This window comes from Neopelma chrysocephalum, unplaced genomic scaffold (genome assembly GCF_003984885.1).
Source record: "Neopelma chrysocephalum unplaced genomic scaffold, ASM398488v2 Primary Assembly neopelma1_122, whole genome shotgun sequence".
Taxonomy (NCBI): Eukaryota; Metazoa; Chordata; class Aves; order Passeriformes; family Pipridae; genus Neopelma; species Neopelma chrysocephalum.
Window position 1 is genome coordinate 226,921 of NW_020897784.1, and position 21,811 is coordinate 248,731.

At 49.4% G+C, this 21,811-nt stretch overlaps 1 protein-coding gene across 3 annotated transcripts in view; it reads right to left on the reverse strand.

Annotated features, from left to right (window-relative positions):
* The window catches only part of CUNH6orf89 (chromosome unknown C6orf89 homolog), a 24,836-nt gene extending 4,877 nt beyond the window's left edge, over positions 1 to 19,959 (reverse strand). Inside the window, exons 1-7 of one of the 3 annotated variants that reach the window (XM_027697749.1) lie at positions 19,887 to 19,959; positions 16,280 to 16,487; positions 14,758 to 14,923; positions 2,725 to 2,879; positions 2,306 to 2,427; positions 1,154 to 1,280; positions 213 to 336 (exon numbers count right to left, since the gene is read on the reverse strand). In XM_027697749.1, the coding sequence (XP_027553550.1) occupies positions 213 to 336; positions 1,154 to 1,280; positions 2,306 to 2,427; positions 2,725 to 2,879; positions 14,758 to 14,923; positions 16,280 to 16,468 (883 nt within the window). In that variant the 5' untranslated portion in view covers positions 16,469 to 16,487; positions 19,887 to 19,959. Of the gene's footprint in view, positions 1 to 212; positions 337 to 1,153; positions 1,281 to 2,305; positions 2,428 to 2,724; positions 2,880 to 14,757; positions 14,924 to 16,279; positions 16,488 to 16,822; positions 17,063 to 18,533; positions 19,301 to 19,886 lie in introns of those variants that run through there. The other 2 variants (XM_027697750.1, XM_027697748.1) reach the window with 2 other exon arrangements.
* Between the last annotated feature and the right edge of the window lie 1,852 nt (positions 19,960 to 21,811).

Here is a 21,811-nt window from a genome sequence, read left to right on the forward strand (position 1 = left end):
TGGCACACACCAGTTTGGAGGTGGCAATGGCACACACCAGTTTGGAGGTGGCAGTGGCACACACCAGTTTGGAGGTGGCAATGGCACACACCAGTTTGGAGGTGGCAATGGCACAAACCACTGTCCCAGGTTTCAGAAAAGAGCCAGCTGGAAGCAGCCTCCTGACCCCAAGGGATCCAGCAGTCCCAGCACGCCACAGCTCCAGTACTCACCCAAATCCCCAGCTTCCAGCTCCACCTTGAACATCTCACAGTGTCCTCTGCACGTGTCCAGAGGTGCAACAGTCAGGGTGAGCTGCCCACTTCCAACAGCAAAGAGGCTGTGCAGGCTGTAGCTCTAGGATGAGAGGACAGGATGTCAAAAGCCTGGCCAGCTTTCCTTGGATCTGTCTGACCAAACGAGGGGCAAGTCACTGCCCTGCAGGCAGGTGAGACTGCAAACAACAGGTTTGCTGGTCCCCCCAGGTACCAGCAGATCACAGAATCACAGCTGAGATAGCTGCAGGCAGGAGTTCCCCTCCTCTCCAAGGCAATGTAGGCCCTGCATACCCCCAAAACACACCATGAAACAGAGGAGGAGATCAGACCAGAAGCCTGAAGTGTCACTGTCCTCAGTGAAATGTCTCCATGGGCAAGTATCTCAGATGGGATACTTACTGCCAGGGTGGGACTTACTGCCAGGAACAGCTCCTAAAATGCAGCTCTTAAATGAATTTGGCCAAACTGATCACAAAAAGATCATCCCCTCACCCAGCTACAGAGCAAGGCCAGGATATAAATGTGAATGGAGCTGGGATCCCACATGGATCCCACATGGATATCCCTGCCATGGCAAGGGGGGGTTGAAAGGAGATGATCCTTAATGTCTCTTCCAATCCAAACCATTCTGGGATTCATTCTCTGATTCTGTGACATCTCCAACTGCTGAGATGGGCACGGGGTATCTCCTGCCCACAGCTGGACACAACTGCTGGGAGGTACAGCCACCTTGAGGTGCCACTTCACACAGGGACGGACAGAACTGATACAACCCTAAAATGCTTCTTTTCAGGATTGTATCAGCTGAAAATGCCCTGCAAATCCCACAAAGACTTGGAGCTGCTGGAGCACAACTGACAGCCAGGGAGATAATGTCTCTGGGATAAATTTCTCACCTTATTCCCCAAATCTGGATGGCGGATGAGGAAGCAGCTCTCCAGAGACACTGTCTTGGGGAAGGACAGCAAAGAGGATGCACGGAAAAATTCCTGCAGAATCTGAGATTTATTCACAGATTTGTTCCTAAACAGAAGAAAACAACCCATATTAAAGAAATATCACACAATGATAACGTCTGCATTCCTGACAAAATTCTTCACAAACATTCATGCCTGATAAAAGCACGATAGACTAGCCCTGGGAGCTGGGAGAAAAATTCCATCCCTCAGCCTCTAAACCTGTGCTCCTTCTCATCTTCCTCTTTGTTCCTGCAGCAGGACCACGTGAACAGGGAACAGACAGATCATGCTGGATGGCTAAACCTAATTTTCCTCTCTTCTTGCCTTGAAATGATCCGAGTCATCGACCGGATCCATTAGTTACAAAAGATGCAGAGAGGTGGCATTGTACACAACCATAACTGAAACCACATGGTGAGGCCAGGGGGGATCCAGGCTTATCCTTTAGGGAAGGAAATGTAACTGGAAAAGGCAGGGTGGGGTTTGTTATTTCTGACATGATTAATACTTCTGTCCCCTGACCATCCCTCCACCAGCGCTTGCTCTGCAGCCTTAGAGAGCTCAGAGTTTTCCACGTCTTGTGGACACACTAAAGGCTTTGGCAAAAACCTTTTGGTTAAGAGGGGGCAGGATCAGAGTTGGCCATTTTTTCTACATGAGACCAAACAATTTGCAGGATGCCCTGGCCTTCTGTTACTTCTCAGTGTTGGCAGAAGTCATGGAATCTCTCCTCAGTCAGCACCAGAGGTGGGGGATTCCGACTGAGCAGACAGGGGTGATCAGAAATGTGAACCAACTGCCTCAGGTAATCAAACCACAGCCCAGATAATTAATGTACAGCCTGAAGAACAGGACTGAGCAGTCACTGGGATATTTTTGTCTTGTAAGAGGAGCAATACCTGAAGTCCAAGCCACAACACTGCATTTTTAGTGCAGAAGTCTTGGAACAAATTAGTGCCAGCAAGCAGAGAGAAGCCTGTAACCCACTCCTGTTCTCCTTCCCTCCAGCTAAAGTGTAATTTGCAAGCACTGGTGGTTCACACAGGCACAGTCTGTGTCCATCTCTCACATGTTTTTTCTTTGACTCACCAGGGAAAGAAAAATGGGCAGCTCCACAACTCAGCTGAATTTTCTTCTATTATAACCTCTGCCAGTTCTGGATCCTGGGACTGGAAATGCTTCAGTTCTTCATAGGAGAGATGCTGCCCTGTCTTAAAGGACACAAAACAAAGATCAAAGCTGTGCACCTGGAGTTCCTCCCTGCTCCCACTTCCCTCCTGCCAAGGAGCATCCAAGATTGCTAAGTTTCCAAATACAATGATCATCAGTCAAAGGAGTGAACTCTCACCCCCCACACCTTTAAACTGGGGTGAAATGTCTTCTTGGACATATGTTCTACCTCAAGCAGCAGTTTTGAATTTGTGGATGAAAATACTGGGCAGGGGTCTTGGGCTGAGGCTGTTGAAGAGTTTGGACTCATCACCCAGCCTCACAAATCCATGCATTACCTTGATTAGAAAAGGCTGGTGCCTCTGGAGCTTTTCTGATAGTTCTCTGAAGTCTGTCACTATCTGAAGGCTTTTCACAGCAGAACAGACTGTGCAGTTTGCAGGAAGTGCAGAAGTGTTCTGTCTGCAACCTGCTGCCCACCAGTCCTGGCATTCTTGGGAAGAAACAAGAGAAATGTGTTTAATTAGGACCAAAAATGAAACGGAAAGGAGACAAACTCGATGATAAACTCATTATCCCTAACATGAAACACTGAGATTTCTTACAGTTTCTGATGGCTGTAACTCAGAAAGAACAAGCTTCAGTGGGCAGGGAACTTGAGAGAATGTTCCCAGCACGTTTTGGAGATACAGCTGAAATGGGAGAGCTCCGTGGAAATTCCACTTCTCTGTTCACAAGGCATATCCTTTCATTATCAACAGAAGGATGACAACCATCATATGTAGTGTAATAAACTGAAACAAGTCTATAAGCAAAAGAGCAACCCAAATGTGTTATCAAGGAAATAACACCCAGGAGACAAAAAAAAAGTAAATATCCAGGTTGGAAAGAGTAGCTGGCACCAGGAACCCTGCTAGGAAATATGTGACATCACCATCCTCCCCTTTACCTCTGCATTAATTAAGAACTATTTTGTCCCAGGCAATGTTTGCCCAGTTTGCAGAAGGTGCCAGGGAATGTGGGATTTCACCAAGATTGCTGCTGCTGTTTTTATTCATTCCATGCATTGACTTGGAGATGAAACAGGGAGAAAAGTCCCAGCATGAGGAAGCCCTGGACCACAGTTACATCCATTTTAAATTCCAGAAATCGTTGTTACACCACACTCAGCTGAACTGGCCTACAATGAACTGGCCTACAATGTAAAAATTCAATTTTTACATGAAAGCACAACTTGATGTCTATATCATGCCTCCCTCCTCCAACTTAACAGCCCTTCTAGCAAAAAAAAAAATAAGCAAACATTAAGAGAAGGGCCATGCTGCAGCACGGAATGAGCAGGACAATAGTGAACATTCCATGTATTTCTATGCTAAAGGATGTGGCTCTAATCTCAGAGAACCACAGAATATCCTGAGCTGGACCCACAAGGTCATCAAGTCCAACTCCTGGCCCTGCACAGGACACCCCAAAATCCCACCCTGTTGTCCAAATGATCCTTGAGCTCTGGCAGCCTTGGGGCTGTGCCCACTGCCCTGAGGAACCTGTTCAGTGCCCAACCATCCTCTGGGGGAAGAACCTTTTCCTGAGATCCAACCTAAACCTCTGACACAAATTTCATTCCTGGAGATAGGTTGTGAGAAATAAGAGAGCTTCATGGAAATTCCACTTCAAACACCAATTTTGTGGCAGCAATGGCCCTGGTTCTGCCACCTTAATCCCATGGGAGATGTTTAACTTGGGAAGTGGCAGCAAACCCATCCCAGCTCCTGATCTGTCAGGGTGGGTTAGGAAAAACCCAGGGCCTGGGACACATCTCACATGAAACATCCAGAGATCTGTTCTCACAACAGGCCCACCCGTCCCAGCACGGGTCAAAACAGCTCAGTGCTGCAAATTCAGGAGACTAAGGGGATGGAAAAGGGGAGGAAAAAAAAGACTGAAGTCTGTCTGAAAAATAAAGTTGGGAAATGAGGATGCACAGCAGCTTTTGGGGGGAAAAAAAGACCATGCACAACCTGCCTGTTACTGCCATCACCATTTCCAGCCATGCTCACGCTCCTGCACATGGGAAACAACAGATGAACAGCACTTAATGGGAAAGCTCTTGTTTTATTTTCCCCTCTGACATCTGCAACAGGCCACAAGGAATGTTACAGAGGATTTAGGTTCATTGGGACATGACAACAAGGAGCAGACTGGGATTCATTTTGTTTCTTTCCTGCTGAATATTTCCAGTCGACTCCCAAACGCTGCATTTCCCACCCTACTGCTGGGATATGGACTGAAAGGGATCAGGATATAATTCCTAGTCTTTCTGGAAGACACATCTACACTGCTTTCAGGGAAAGGGGTAAAAAGGCAAAACAAAGTGTAAAATCCTTCTTGCAAGCAGAAGTCCCACTCCCATGAGAAACTGCTCCAACGTACTTTCCCTCCCTGCTCACAAGAGAAAAAAGCAAATCTTTGTTCCACTGCCTGTAGAAAGCTTCAATTTTACAACAACAAAAAAACTCAACTCACAAAAAACAGCTGGTCAGTGACAGGAAACAAAAGGCTGAAAGATCTCACCAGAGAAAGGGCAGTCGCCCCGAAGAGAACAAGAAAACATATCTTATGGTCTGTCATCAGCTGGGGAGTACCAGGACTATAATTTCTCTCCGGGCAAAACTCAGAAACTTCATCCCAGAGCATTAAGCACAGCTGTCCCCAAATTTTCTCTCTGGGCTCAGGGCAGTACCCCATGCAATGGGATGCTAATCAGCTTGACAGTAGAGAGCTTGATTCCTCTATTGAGCCAGGCTGGGATATTTGCATTCTCAATTGCTCGATTCAGGAGGTGATTTCTTTTCCCCATGAATAACCGAGCACGGCTGAGACGCATTTCAAATGCTGCAAGTGGGGTTGTGGGATTTTTTTTTTTTTTTGGGTAATTAATCTTTTAGATTTATTGTGGAGGGTGTTAGTCTGTGCAACAGCATGCGTGTGACTGGCATGACAAGTACTGGCAGCGCCTGCCCTTCCCAGGGAGGGCGGGAGGAGAGACAGAGGAGCCAACATGAGCTGCACACTGGGGACCAAGGCAGGATTTTACCCAGGATGCTTATTTTCTCTTCTTACCCTCCCTGCATTCCTTTTACATTATCACCCTGCCCAGACAGCCTGGGGGATTGTTTCGGTGGAAGTGGAGCTCACTGTCTGTGAGCACAGACGCTCTGCTGGGGATGGAATGGAAGATGGACTCTTCATCCCAGCACAACCATCACACCATGGGCCCATCCACTCACATCCACAGTGCTGGGCGTGGGCAATCATCCCTGTGGAGCTGGAGTGCAGGAGAGCAGCTGTTACACTGAACTGTCCATTATGTGACAGAAGCATTGGCCAGTCCCAACCAGCCTTCCCTTGGTGCTTTCTCACCCCTTTCTGAGGGGCAGCCTTCACTCTGTCAAGCAGAACCTCAGTTCCCCAATGGCCATACCCACCTAAGATTTGCTTTTATCTGTTATTATTTCTCCAGAACAAGAGCTGTCTTCTCCCCCGTGTCAGGAGAGCTCCTGACAGCACAGCCAGGGCTGGGATTTCCAGCTGCTAACACAGCACAGACCAAGAGATAACAACTTTCCCTTGAAACACATCTATGATTAATGCTACAAGGAGTTTATGACTCTACTTTCCACTATGCAGAAAAATAATTTTCAACTCAACATCAATTTAAAATGAGTACCCCGCCCTTCTTGGCCTTTCTCACAGAGGATCTCCCAAATTTCTGGCTGTCCCCAGCACTACAAAGGGGTGTGTGTGCACAGCCCCAGAGATGCTGGGTGTGGACTATCAGATTGGAAGCTCAGAGGTTTCTGAGAAGACCTGGCCCTGCTTCTGCCCATTGCAGCAAAGCAAATTAACTTATGGAAACTTGCCCACATGGATCTGGGAGCAGGATCCCAGCAAGCCCTGCTCTCTTTAGGGACCATATGGAGGGCGCAGGATCAGTCTGTCTGTGCAGCAGGTTCAAAGGGAACCTTTTGTTCCTGCAGGATACGGAGCCAAGGGCTGCTCCTGACCCTAACAAAGTACTGAAAACACAAAACCTCCTGTGTGTAGAACTGCAGGTGCTGAGGCAGCTTGCTGGCTCCTCACCAAGCTGCTTTGCTCCCCAGCACTCAGGACTGCAAGGCAGGAACAACGTCCAGCAGGCACGTGACAGCCAGGTCTGCACAGGGAATTCTGATCCCAGGGAAGGAAGATTCCCCCAGGACTTCACAGTGCCCCCAGGTGTTGTGTCTGGGGGGGTTGTTGCTGCCATTACCCATGATAACTCCAAGGAAGCTCCCCAGAGGGTTGGTTAATGCACTAAGCAGCACCTCCAGAACCTGCAAAGGTTGGTTCCAAATTCCAGATTCCTCCTTCTGAGGATGAGATTATTCCCAAGTCCCACAAATACCTCACCAGGGACCAGTTCTATGAGTATTCAAACAACTTCAGCAAGCCTTGGACGAAGTCAAGGCTCCCAAGAATGGCTGGGCACTGAATATTCCCAGGCATTTCTTTGTCCTTTCTTGGAGGTCCATTGTAATAACCTGGCTGTTCCATTAAAAGGTGATTCTGCCCCTCTGCCCTGCTCAGATGAGATCCCACCTGCAGAGCTGCCTCCAGCTCTGGGGTTCAACATCAGAAGGACGTGGAGCTGTTGGAGCAAGTCCAGAGGAGGCTGTGAAAATGCTCCAAGGGCTGAAGCCCCTCTGCTCTGGAGCCAGGCTGGGAGAGCTGGGGGTGCTCAGCCTGGAGAAGAGAAGGCTCCAGGAAGACCTTAGAGACCCTTCCAGTGCCTACTCAAGGGGTTCCAGGAGAGCTGGAGAGGGACTTGGGACAATGGCCTGGAGTGACAGGACAAGGGGGAATGGCTTCCCACTGCCAGAGGGCAGGGTCAGATGGGATATTGGGAAGAAATTGTTCCCTGGGAGGGTGGGGAGGCCCTGGCACAGGTTGCCCAGAGAAGCTGTGGCTGCCCCATCCCTGGAATTGTTCATGGCCAGGTTGGACAGGGCTTGGAGCAACCCGGGATAGTGGAAGGTGTCCCTGCCCATGGCAGGGGGTGGAACAAGATGAGCTTTGAGGTCCCTCCCAACCCAAACCATTCCATGATTCTGTGATGAAGGACCCATGAGACCCCTCAGTGCTCTGACATCCAGTTCCTACCACCACAGAAGGGCTGCAGCTCTGCCTGCAGTTCAACATATCTCGCTTCCAGATGCCGGATTTTACAGTGCTGCTTTCCATTATTTCAAGGGCAGGGATTTGCAAGGTCCAGCCTTTAACCTTAGAGGGAAGTTGCAGCTCATAACCTACTGTTATTGCTTTGACAGCCCAAGAATGTACAGGGCAGGTTGCTCTTGCTCCTGAGATCTGACCAGCCACTTGCTGCCTTGGGACCACTGCAGACTCAGATACTCCTGGAGTAAATAGCTTGTAACTGGTGCTATACCATTGCAGCTGGATACACTGTGTGCCTACCACCCCCTGTCCCAGATTTTATAGAAAGACAAAACAGTATTTAAAAAACTCAAAGCAATTTAGACATCAATTCATGATCACAATCTATGACACAGGTAAACCCATCATTCTTACTTTACAGCTGCAGAAATTCCCAGCTCTGTAGTTACCATGTGGCACAGTTTGGAAGAGGCATTCAAACCACTTTGTTGCCCAAGCAATGTTTCCCAAACTCCATCTTGCTGGAATTCTTCACTAGGCTAAAAATTAATTTGATCATTTATAATGTCATGTCAAAGTCAGGCTAAACTGATGGGTTCTTAAGTAAGTCAGGCAGGAAACATAAGGATTATTAATTACAGCCTGGGAGTGCTGATTAAGGGCTGCATCACAGTGGGGGTTTAAATATATACTACAAAGAGTGTCCCTGTTCAGCACAAGATCCTCACCCCTTCCTCATATTGAACTTCTATTGTCTCTCTGGGCATATTGAATATATTTATGCCAAGAGAAGAAAGTACCTCCCAGTTTGGTTCGTAGCATTTTTAGGAACAGCCGGGAACAAAATAACAGCTACAAATGAACCCATCAAGGAACCTTTATTGTTGTTCTGGGTAAGAAAGTCAACAGCTCGAAGAACTACTCATTCATCTCACTAATGGGTACCGGCTGCTCCAGCAGCCCAAGGATGATTAGTCAGTCTCTAGCAAAGCACGAAAATGATTTTGATCCAACGAGACATTGTGAAATCAAGTCTGCTGAGCTGAGCCCAAGAGGAATTCACAGTCCACTGGGGCAAAAGAGCATTATTTCCAGGAGAAATCTGCACCTACCAATTGAGAAAACAGAAGGCAAGGGCCAAGCTGTCAGGAAAGCATCCAAAGTCCACTCCAGCTGCACCTCTGGTTACCTGCCCCAGACAGCCTGTGCTGCTCTGGCAGTGGCTGCATCAACAATCTGCCTTGGAGGAACAGCTTGGGAAACAAATCCCTCCCAGCTGCTGTCACCTGCCTGCTGGTGGCTTCAGCCTGTACAAGGTTTGACATGTGTGTGTCACAAAAGGGCTCTGCCAGGCCATTAAATGCCTCTGCAACAGGCCACCTATGGCAAATGCTCTTTGCAGGGAAGCAAATCCAAAGTGAGAATTCACTTGCTCTGCAATTAAGGCAGCAAGAAATCCTGGAGGCATCACAACAGAGAAGCAAAAGGAAGAGTTTTTCGTGTTTCAGGGTACCACAGTGGAGTTAGTTTACCGGCAGCAAATCCAAATAAACAGTGCACTGGCTGAACAGGGGCCAAAGTAACACGGTGTATGAACAGCCTGGCACCGCCCTGCACTGCAGAGTCAGCCCTTTTATTCCCCTTTGAACGAGTCAACACATGTCTGTGGGTCTCTCAGGTTATATCATAAAAGAGTTGTTTATACACACGCACAAGAGCAGCTCCTCTGGCAGCTGTGCAGAGATGGGAGGGAGCCCTGCACAGTTGCTGTGACCCACTGCCACCTCCAAACGCTCCAGCATGAGAACACGCACAAAAACAAGAGCAAAAACCAGCTTGACTTCGCTTAGGAAAAAACAAAGTAACATCCTTTGTGAGCAAGAGGAGAGAGCCACGCTGAATACAACAAGTTAGAAATCAGATCCTGCCTTACCTCCCAAGCAGATTGTTGTGCAACCCTTCCTTTAGAGCAGGCCCGTGTTCCTTGGGCTCAGACATCCCTGAACCCCAGGGGTCAGACACAGCGTGGGCTGCAAAGCCCACAGGGAAAGGTTGGCTGGATACCTGGATGCTCATCCCACACTGCACTCAAGGAGCACAAAGTCCATCCCTGTGCAAGGCAGGAGTGCTGGATGCTCCCTTCCTGCACAGAGCTGTGCCAAGGAAAAACACACTGCAAGGCTACAGTCAGAGGAGTGAAAGGAAATGTGTTTGGCTCCTCGCAGGCTGCCTGCAAAGGGTTAAGATCAGAGAGAAGACAGGAGCTGGCCAGGAGCCAAGGCAAGCCTCCAGCTAAACCCAAGGTGGCCAGCCAAGAGGCAAAGGCTGCTGCCCTCTCCCAGTAACCAGCTGCTGTCCTCCCCCAGTAACCCAGCCTGCTGTGACCCATCCCCACAAATAGCTCTGGCACCCGGCAGGCCTTGGGACGTGACAGTGCCAGGCCATTTACAAGGTGCTGCTAAACACTGCTCCTCCAGCTGGGTCCCTTGCTCTGAAATAATGATGTATGAACCCCATAAACAGGATTTTAGCCCTACTGGTCTAAGCAAAAAGGGAGTATTTAACACAAGGAGCGTTCTCCAAGCTGGGGGTAACTTGCACAGCACCCCTTTTCCAGGTGTGCTGAGCAGCTTCTGACCCAGCTGATTCTGAGCTGTGCAGGATCAGTGTGGCCAGGCCCAGCTCTCATTAAGAGAAACAAAGCTGGGTTTTTCTCGAGGTCATTAGAGCCCCCTGCTATCAGCAAATTGTCCCATTGCTGGACCACAGCCTGTACCCCACTGACAGACCTGCCCTGCTGAGGGTTTTGAGCTGCAAGGACTGAACTTTCCATGGGCAGACACACAAGTTAATCTGGGAGCAGCTTAATGCTCTGCCCATCACATCATTGTGTGGCTGGCAGGGAGCAGTCACCAACCAGCTGACATCAAAACTCATATTTAGACATTAAAAAAGCTATAAAGATGACACACAGTTGCAAAGGGAAGAACCACTGGAAATCAAGTAGAGCGACCACCACTGTGGTTTTAAAACTCCTGTTTAAAAGAAGAGAAAACCCCTTTTCATTTGGCTTTGATTAATGCAGACTTTGAGAACTCATATATTACTTCCAAATGCTTGTAAGGGAGAGGGAAGTACTCATACCCCTACTTTGCACCAGAGAACTGAAACACAGAGGGAATAACTTGCCATCCCAGCCTATGTCAGAGGAGAGAAATGAATCCAGGTTACACAGACCCTACTTTCTCCTTGGAATAGCGTTAGATAGCCTTGAGTTAACCCACATGCCCATCAAAATCCACTGTGTTCTGTACAGCAGGCAGACCCAGAGGCCTGACAACTCGTCACCTCCCTGGGGCTACGTGAAGCACTGATGTACCCGGACAAGAGCTGCAGGCCTGGAACAGCCAGTGTGACCCAGCACTGAGCCTTTCACAAGCTCTGCATAAACACCAGCTCAGGAAGAGCAAATGCAAACCACATTTCCACAGATCTTTTCCCCAGCTGAAGGGATCTTGCCCTGGGAAAACAGCTGAAAGAGAGGCACGGACGCTAAACCCAAGGGTCTAAGAGTCAGCTTTGAAGAAACAAAGGGTGGGAACACTGGGTTTAATATGGGATTGATCCGGGGGAAAAAGCCAAGGAGCAACAGAGCACAGAGACAGGCAAAAAGGAAATTTACTTTGGACCCAATCCTACAAACTTAACGCAAGAGAGCTTTGTGGATGCTGCTCCTCACCTCGGCTGCTCAAAGGTCCACCCACAGCCACCGACAGACAGGCAGCCCTTGTCACCCACAGCATGGCTCTTAGGTGAAAGGAACAAGGATGGAGGTCAGGTCACCATTGGCAGGAGGGAGAAGGGAGCAAATCCTGCACCCCTGCTCCTCCCAGAGCCTCATCACCGCTCTGACGTGGGGCTCTTGGGGGAAACCAAGCAACTGAGCTCCCCTTGTTCTGCAACGCAAACCTGGCTGCTCGGCCCACACCTACCAGGGGACCGGGCTCCAACCTCAATCCCGGACACAGGAAAGCTGCCCCACAGCTCAGGAGGGGCAGCACATCCCAGGCTGCAGCCCCACGAGGAAGGAACCAGACCACCCGTGCGCCCACGCTCGCCTCGGCCGGGCCGTGTCCGCACCGCGGGGAACGGTGCCAGCGCTGCCGGTGGGCCCAGGCAGCCTCCACACTGACAACAGGTGGCTTTCAACAAGAACAGCCCCAGCTGGATTTGAACTGGTGCCCGAGCACAGAAAGCTCCAAGTTTCATCCTCAGCCCCCTCAAAATTTTCATCCACCAGGATCTACGCAAGGAAAGGGAGAGGAGTCTGTACACGGAGTCCCTTCGTTAGCGGTTTTCTCTGCTGCTCGGTGCAAACGTGCATTTTAGGGAAGAGAAGACTGAGAGGGGATCTCATCAATGCATATAAATATCTCCAAAGGGTGCCAAGAGGATGGTGCCAGACTCTATCCAGTGATGCCCAGCGACAGGATGAGGAGCAATGGCCATAAACTAAAACACAACAAGTTTCACCTCAACACGAGGAAGAACTTCATTACACTGAGGGTGGCAGAGCACTGGAACAGCTGCCCAGGGAGGGTGTGGAGTCTCCCTGTCTGGAGACATTCCAAAGGCACCTGGACACATTCCTGTGTCTCCTGCTCCAGGTGGCCCTGCCTTGGCAGGGGGGTTGGACTGGGTATCTCCAGAGGTCCTTTCCAACCCTAACAATTCTGGGATTCTGTGATCAGAGAACACCAGACCTGCCTGCAAGACCTCCCAGCCTTATGCTCCCAGTAACAAACAGGATGACAACATGCAGCTTTACCCCTTCCCTTCAATAGACCACAAGGCCAAAATTAGGGGCAAAATAATACAAACATGCACAAGGCAGGGCTGAAAGAGTTTATTAGACCACTCAGCCCCACGCCATGAAACTCCCCCTTCCAGATCCCAGCTGGATGGCTTTACCAGTGTCCTCTAAGCAGCAAGCTGTGAAGGTGACACCAGTGTCACTGGGACAGCCCTGGTGGCCGCAGTTGCCTGCTGGGAAGCCAGGACACGAGGGATTCCCACAGGAACCCAGCCAAGGTTCAGCCTGGGTGCTGCACCCTCCCATTCAAAGAGCCAGGGTCTCCTCCAGTCCCTTTTGCTGAGGCAGGATCAAAGTCTGCCCAGCCATCCCTAGTCAGTGTGTTAATTGGGACATGCTGTGGCTTCCACCACAACCTAATGCTGTGGAAAAACAGGAGTGGCAACTGCCTCATCCCCTTGTCCCCTCTCCTCCTTTCCCCAGAACTGGCTTGCTGCCCACCCTATTGCTCACCACTTCTGCAGATTTCCAGGACTCACAGAAGCATGAGGGATTTTATGTGCATTTAAACATCATCACATCCTTCCTCTGCATCCACCCTTCCCTCTTCCCCTGTTCCTTTCCATGTTTCCCAGTCTCCCACCATTCAGCTTGTTTTCCCAAAGGTAGCCTAGAATTGCTCCTGCTCTTATTTATCTTCACAAGAAGATGCTCGTGATTTCAGGCAGCCCTTGCCCTACAAACCTTTTGCTGTCCCAAGGAACCTCCCTGGGCTCTCCTCATCCCAACCCTGTGGTATCTGAAGGAAGAACCTGTCAACGTTCTGGACAAAATCTGACTGAACAAATATCATGGAATCACAAAATGGTTTGGGTGGGAAGGGACCTTAAAGGTCATCCAGTTCCACCCCCTGCCATGGGCAGGGACACCTTCCACCAGCCCAGGTTGCTCCAAGCCCCGTCCAACCCGGCCATGGACACTTCCAGGGATGGAGCAGCCACAGCTTCTCTGGGCAACCTGTGCCAGGGCCTCCCCACCCTCACAGGGAACAATTTCTTCCCAATATCCCATCTGACCCTGCCCTCTGGCAGTGGGAAGCCATTCCCCCTTGTCCTGTCACTCCATGCCCTTGTGAAAAGTGAAACGTGCATTAAAGTTCCCATCTCCATACAGGAGCAAAGGGGTGTTCACTCGTGGCAAAGCTGAAATGCAGTAGATAAGCAGGTTCCTAACGTCAGGTGCTTATCAGAGCCATCTCCTCCCCTTTGTTTTTTCACTCCCAGAGAGATCTCAGTGTATAAGGAAGGAGAGGAACAATGGGGGATACCCTGTCCCACCCATACAAACCTGAATCAACAGAAATGTCAGGGGAAGGAGGGAGGCACACACAGAGAATGCAGAATGGTGCTGGCATTTTGGGGAGCCCTTTTAGCTCTGCCAGGAAGGTCAGAGCCAGCACAGACAACTCCAACACAAGGAGGTGCCCAAGCTAAATATAAACCCATGGAGTGCACGGGTACAGGAGTTTGTTTTTACAGTGAGCTGACAGACCATCAATATTGTGCCACATCCCTGCTCCAAATAATTCCCAGCTTTATCATTCCTGACAGTCTTTGTGTTTTAGCAGAGAGGCAGAGCCCAGGCTCGCACCCATCTGCCAGGCTAAGTCAGTGGAAATAATTAACTGGGAATGAGAAATACCCAAACTTTTCCATTTCTGTTTTGCCATTCTAGGAAAATCTATGATGTTCCTCTTCTGTGATGGGATCACCTCATTAGGGAGCTCTTATCTGACTTCCTCACACACACACACACTGCCCTTAATGTTATATTAACTGCTATAAACACCACAGCACTCAAGCCCCCAGTCCTTTCCCAATATACCACTTGGCAAAAACTACTTTTCCTTAAAGCCAGGTCACACGTTGAGGTTTCTACACTTTGCTCACAGATACCAAGGTTTGGTTGAGAAACTGTTTTTGCATTACTCAGAAGAAGTAAGAAAAGGTGACATTTACCCAGCAGAGCTGTCTCAGTTCTGCTGCTCAGAACTGCAGAGATTTCTAGAGGAAAGGGAGCTCTTGAGGAAGAAAAAACCCGAGGTGTTAAAAGCAAGGAAAAGAGAATGTGCAAGAACGAAATTATCAAGTTAGACATAAAATATGCTCCAGCCCCAATGAAGACAGAACTCAGGATGCTATTTTTAAATAGGAAAAGAGAAAACCACGATGCCAAGCCACTAACACATTTGTTATTTGGTGCCCTGGGAGACACTTTCGTGGCTGGTATTTAAGTTGGTATTTCTTGCTAGGCTTATGTTACAGCAGAGAAATCATTTCCTTACTCTCCAGCATGTACTTCTTGGCAATGGGCAGAGGGAGCAGCCGGATGTGGCCGATGAGGGAGCCCCAGGCCTGGGCTCTGGAGAGCGGAGCTTCGGGAGGCAGAGGGTTGTAGGGCTGGATCACGAAGTAAACAGTCAGCAAGACCAACCCCAGAGTGAGCAGGCCCTGTGAGGGAAAACAGGCACAGAGTTAACTATCCTGCAGGGAGCTGAGCTGCCCTCAGCCCAGGACACACCTTCTGGCTGGTACCAAAGGGCTGTGGTTGTGCACTGTGAGGTGAACACTCGTATTTTTGCTGTGGCTCCTCGTTCAGCTGCACTGCTATTTATGTACAGAGCTGTCACTCAGCTTTATTATTAGGGCTGCCCAGGGATGAAATTAAGCAGCCTTCAAACCCAAACCACACAACCCTGTTCCTATATTTCAGCACTGCAAATAATCCAGCAGGAGATCAATGAGGATTATCTACAGATAGTTCCGATTCCTCCCACCTAATCAAATAAAAACTTGCACTCCTGCCATCCCTCTTACACAAGGAAAACCCTGTGGCTTTTGCAAACATCCGTCAAGCCTCGAAACACTTTGGCAGAGTTGGCACCAGCTCCCTCCTCCATACCAGAATCCCAAATAAGCCTCCCAGAGATGACATGACGCATTTCTCTTCCCCCCCCGGCCAAAGTCAAACTGAATCAACAGCAAAAACAAGAACAGAAGCTGAAAGTTCAAGTTTGCAGCTTCCTGTTCTCCTGCCTCATTTTACAGCTTTTTATAGGACATGAGGAAGAAAGCCTGGATTTTTTTTCCAAATAGAAACCCTTGTGATGGTTTTGTAAAGATGACACTAAAGTTATTACTGAATATATGTCAGTGGGAAGGTTTTCATCCTTGTAGCAAGCACCTGCTCTAGTGAAAGGTGTCCCTGCCCATGGCAGGGGCTTGGAACTAGATGATCTTTAAGGTCCCTTCCAACCTAAACCAGCCTGGGATTCTATGATCTCAAACCCTAACAATAGCATCCTTTCACCCACTTTGCAAAACTTGTTACAGCATCTTTTAGTTAAGGCTTTCAAAACAATTTTTTCTAGCATCAAGAATGATGGTAGCAGGTTTATTTTATAGACCAGAAGAAGAATAAAGACATGTAGAAGCTTGTGGCAGGGTCAGAGTTGGGTTCATTATTCAACCCTGAACTTCAAGAATTTCCTTCCTCATATTTCCACTCAGACTGCCAACACAGGGAATCTTTATCTGAAAAATGAATCAAAATCTCATTATTTAATAATTTAAGGCAGAGGAAGGTGTTGACATCGTAAATTTTCAGTACACATGAGCAATTTCAAATCTTTGTCAGCTGCCTCCTGTTCTCAAACCAGCTCATGGCAAAAAGGAAGCTACACTTCCCAGCTTTTAAACAAAGATCTTGGAAAGTTCATCAAGAAGATGCAGTGGGAAATAAAAGGCTCAGGTACGAAAGGAGGACTCTGACCCTCAAATGATGTACATGCACAGCGGCCACCTTACCTTGTAGAGAGCCACTAAGAGAGGGTACCGTGGAGGGCCCCTTTGGGGTTCGTTCCTTTCCAAGAGCTGCTTGATGAACTTCTCAATGGCTTTTTCTGACATGCCACACTGGTGGCCAGTCTGCCTGACCAGGTCAATCGTCTCTGAGAGCTTGTCATAGATGCTGAGCTCATTGGCCGAAAGCTCCATGGCCTCTGCTGAGAAATCCCTGTGGAGAAATTCGGTGCGTTAACAGAAATCCCACAGCTCAACACCAGCGTGTGCCCAGGGATCCCTGGAACATGGCAATGCCCAGGAGAGCAGGAAGGCTGCCTCTGGAGCAAACCTGCTCCCAGCCAACAGCACAACGTTCAGCTGCAGCCCTCACAGCCTCTGCTGGTTCAGCATCTCCCACCGACTCAAAGAAGCCGTGAAATCCCCTGACAAGAGCAGAACCGGCGGAGATCCGCAGCTTATGGAAATGAACAAAGCCTCCCAGAAATCAATGAAACTCCATTTATTCATCTCTTCCAAATGAATCCGTCCCATAAAGCGATTGCTCACCCAGTACAAAAGCCAACAATACAAAGCTGATCGTCACACGCAGCAGCCAAGTTAAGCTCTCCCGCGCTGTAATTTTAGTCGCTTATTTTAACCTGGATTTGTTTTCGTGAAATCCCTTCCCATCAGCAATAGGAATGGGACAGAGAAACAAGCAGGATGTGTGGGGCAAAGTTCAGCAGTTCACAATTTGTTTAAATTTTCGCAACCCAATGTCCAGGCCAACTGATTATTGAGTAACAGCAACGTGCGATAGCAGCTGCTCTGCAGGCAAGAAAGCTCCCACCTTCCTCTCTCCCAAATTTGCCTGCAGGTCTTCACAGGCAGAAATGCCACAGAACTAAATATCTCAGCAAGAACATAAGCTTGTAAGAACACATCTATGAGCAAGAAACACTAAATGGCCAAAAAAAAAAAAGAAATATGTTCCTCTCCCACTCGCCCTCTGCCACAAAGGCCTCGCAGATGGGCTGAAGAAAAGATGGAAATAAATTGCTGGACAAGGTAAAAGCTGCCAGTGCGAGAATCCCATTGGTAAAGAGACATTTTGCCTTGGAAGAACACTGCTGGGGGAATGGCAGAATCTGTCAAGTTTTGTTTTGCCTCTTGTTTCTGAGCTGGGTAACTCTAATCTGGTCTAAACTGGGACAACTGGGGAGAGAGAGTTTAGCAATGCTTTGCCCTGGAAGCACAGACTGAGGACCATCATGAAAAACACAAGAAGGACAATCAATACTTACAGCTGGAAATCAGGCCACTGCCTCCTTTTTGCTCTAAAACTACCTGACCTCAGGAACCAGCTCATGCTGATCAGCCCAGTGTAAAGTGCCACCTAAACTTAGGTTTGCTCGGCTGTAACTCGCTCTGGCTGCCCCCACAGCACAAATCAGCCACACATCTATGGATGGATATATCAAAAAATAAGATATTCTTGTTAGGCAACCAAATTTGAACTCTGATTTGCCTTTATAGCACTGGCCAACAGCTCTCCCCCTAAACCATGTGCTCCTAAAAGTCAGAACTCAAGCAATGGCAATTTTAATATATGTTTTTCTGCAGTGCTAGGGCACTTTTCACAGGACTACCAGCTTCAGCCATTGCTCCTCTCCTCCCAAGATCAGCTCTGTGTCCTGCTCTTGCACACTTGTTTATGTGGTCACATGATGAATCAGATCAGGAAAATTATCTGGCTGGAAAATAACCCTGATTTGTTTGGTCAGCAGCTCCCTAAGCATCCAACTCCAGCAGTTCATGTCACATGTTCTATTAACATTAGTGTCAAATTTCTAGCCACAGCCTTACAAACACCAAAAGGGTAAAATGCCAAATTAAAATCTAACCCCAAGTGCACAATGAGAACACACTGCACTACTTTGCCAGGTTAATTAGCTCCTGGCCCTCTTCTACCGACATTCCTTGTGTTCCATGCAAATATTTGTCCCAGATCTTACCACCTGAGCAGCCCCATGGGCAAGCAAAGCTGCCCCAAAGCAGGCTGGATCAATAATATCTCATTATAGATTAAGTTCTCCAAGGCAGGGACCTTTTCTTCTCCTCTGTAAAGCACCTGCCACGCACATGATGATAAAAACAAGCCATTGTTTTACTTTCATTCCTGCAATACTCTGATTCATGTAACAAGCAAGAGCCAGCACATCTGCAGGATATTAAATGCCCTTTTCCCCTGATTACTCCAGTTGCCTTGACACAGTACCTGCTGTGCTAAATGGTCTGAAAGGTTATCTAGTGTCCTCTGGCTCCCGAGTGCCAGAGTGCCAAAGCTTTCACATGCGAAGCTGTCCTGTGCCGAATTCCAGCAGGTCCATCAAGCTTCCCCTGCCTGCAGGATCTGCCTGGAAGCACTTACCACAATTATCCCCACAGAAATGCTGTCAAACACGGTGGTTTCCCCCTTTCCAAACAGCACAAGAATCCTACTGTGACACAACACCGAGATACAGTTCCCACCCCTCTACCTTTACATTCCACACCATTGTAGACAAGCCACTAAAAACCCAATAAAGCTCCTTGACAAAGTCAAGAGTAACTCAATCCTCAGCTAGGAAATAAGGCATTATGCTCCCACATTGTTGGGAGAACAGATGAGGCCTTAAAAATCAAATAACAACCCATTATTTCCCTTCCTATCCCCACAAGAAAACAGACAAAACAGTAACAACAGGCTACTGTACCATCACACACACTGAGCTGGGCTTATCCCTTGCAAACCCCTCAGAGAAAGGCCTTTAAACGAGGAACCCATATGTTATTCTGGTTTTTTATGAACTCCACCACCCTGGGAGGAATAAGCAGCCTCTCTCCACAAACAGAAACAGCAATGGCCCTTGGCTTGAAGGGTTTGCACCCCAGAGCCCAGTTCTGCGGTGGGTGTTTAGTCCAAGGATTTAGAAGGTAAATATTTTGATAGAAACGCTGCTGGAGGAGTCTTTCCTTTTTAAAGGGAAAGCTCGTGTGTCTTGTTGGTGAACCTACAACGAAATATATATATACACACATATAGAAATATGCAATCTATATTTATACACACACATATAGAAATATGTAACTATACATACACATATGGAAATATGTATCTATATGTACATAGAAATATATATATACAAATATATAAAATATATATATACACACATATGGAAACGTATCTATGCAAAAAGATATAGACAATAAATATATATATATATATAAATACACTCCCATCTTCTTTAACACCCTTGATGCCGCCCCCCTCGCCCTGCCCCAGGGTCAGGTCCCAGCCCTGGGCTGAAACCAGTCCGGAGGGACCCTCACCCAGCCACAGCCCCACAGCCTCGCCCCTCTTTCTCTCTGAGGCAGAGGAGCCCCAGCCAGGGGGTTATTTTTAAAATTAAATCCATAAATCGCAGCAGAACACACCCCCCCACCCCCGCCGCTGGGCGCCGGGCTCGGGCCTCCACAAGCCCAGGAGCCCCCCAGGCCCGGGCCCACGGTGCGGGGTCGCGGTTCAGCGCTCCGGGACCCCCGAGGACCCCCCCTTCCCCGGCCACCCCCGAAGCGCCCCCGGCCTCACCCGGTGCCCGCCCGGGGCCGCCCCGCTCCGCCGCCGGCTCCGGCTCCTCCCGCCCCGCCCGCGATGGAGGCGGGACCCGCGGCCGCCGCTTCCTCTTCCGCCACGGCCCCGGGACCTCCCGGTGCCCCAGACGCCTCAGGGGGTCGGTCAACAGCTCCCGGTGCCCCCCTCAGCTCCGGGGATCCATGAACAGCTCCCGGTGCCCCCTTCAGCTCCGGGGGTCCGTCAGCAGCTCCCGGTGCCCCCGACACACCCCGGTGCCCTCAACAGGCCCTGGCCCCTGGACACCCCCCCCAGTTCCCCCTGCACCCCCCGGTATCCGTGTCCCTCCACGCCCGTGGCCATGAGGCCCCTCCTCAACACCCACCGGAGCCCAGAGTCCCCCTGAGACTCCCCCTGGACGTTTCACCCCAGAACACGGAGACACCTTCCCCCCCCAGCACCCACCTGAATTCATGATTACCCTCAGCCCCCCTCCAGCACCAGCCTGAGCCCCCCTGGAACATCAGACCTCCCCAGGACCCCTAAGATGCTCCCCAGCACCCACCTGAGCCCACGAACACCTTGAGACCACCCCCAGCACCTGCCTGACTCCCCTATGACTCACAACTCCCCCAAGAACCACCTGAGCCCCCAGCACCCCCAGACTCTCACCAGCACCTTAAGACACCCCCCACAGCACCCACATGAACCCCGAGCATATTCAAACACCCCCCAGTAACCAAGATCCCCTGAGCCCACAGCACCCCTGAGACCCGCCCCAGCACCCCCAAGCCTTCCACAGCCAGATCCCACAGCGTCCATAACACCTCCCTCCACCCTCAAGCACCCCTAAAGTTCCCAGTATCGCCCCACAGCACCCACCCATCACCCTTCCAGCCCTACTAGAAGCTCCTTCAGGCCCATTTACCTCCTCCAGCCCCCCCAGGGAGACCCAGCCAGTGCCCCCATGAACCCCAGTTACACCCAACCCCAGGGGGGACATGGATGCCCATTCCCACAGCTCAAGAGACAAGCAATGAGCATGCAGTTAACACTCCCTAAAAAACATGGGAAAGCCCTAAAAAATTGTGGGAAAGACTTCCAGGAGTAAAGGGCTGGGAGATGGAGCAAGAGGAGGTCCCTGGAGCCACCCCTAGCGTGAAAAGCTCAGGAGAAAGCAGGAGCAGGAGGTCTCAGTCTCACCCCATTCTCAGGCCTGGACTTTAGTTCTTAATTGCAATTAATTGCATTTTCAGAGGCAGCTGTTGGTGGTGAGACAGGTATTTTTGGTATCTCTCTGCTCCCTTTTCACAGAATCCTGGAATGGTTTGGGTTGGAAGAGACCTTAAAGATCATCTCATTCCACCACTCTTGTTCCGCTGGACCAGGTTGCTCAGAGCAGCCTTGTTTAAGGTTCAGCCTTTTTTAAGTTCTTGGCCTCAACAACTTCCTGCAGCGCTGAATTCTGCAGCTGAATTGTGAGAAAAAAGACTTCCCAGGTTTGAAGTTCCTGCCCTGTCAATCCCAGTGCGGGGAGTGGGATGGTCTCCTCATCCTCATTTTACTGCCTTTTAGGGGGAATGGGGTGAAATTCTGGGAGATGCTGCTGGGCAAGACCCAAAACCCCTGGCTGGGACACTGAAAGCTTTGGCTGAAGATTTGTTCCAACTTGTCAGAAGCTCCTCTGGATTCTCCAAGGTGGATTCATCCTGCTGGCTTTGGGCTGGTATCCGGGATCTTCCCAATCTTGGCTTGGCTGAGGCAGCTCCTCTAATTCTTGTGGAGTGCCTTGAGGAATTACAGTTTAAAAGGAAACAACCTGGTCTAAAAAAAATTCCTGTGGTCCAAATATGCATTTCCCGCTTGCTATTAATATCTCAGGCCTTGATCCTCCTCCAAATGCTCATGCAGGCATTTAAGGGCTTGCAAAGGAGTGGTGCCTT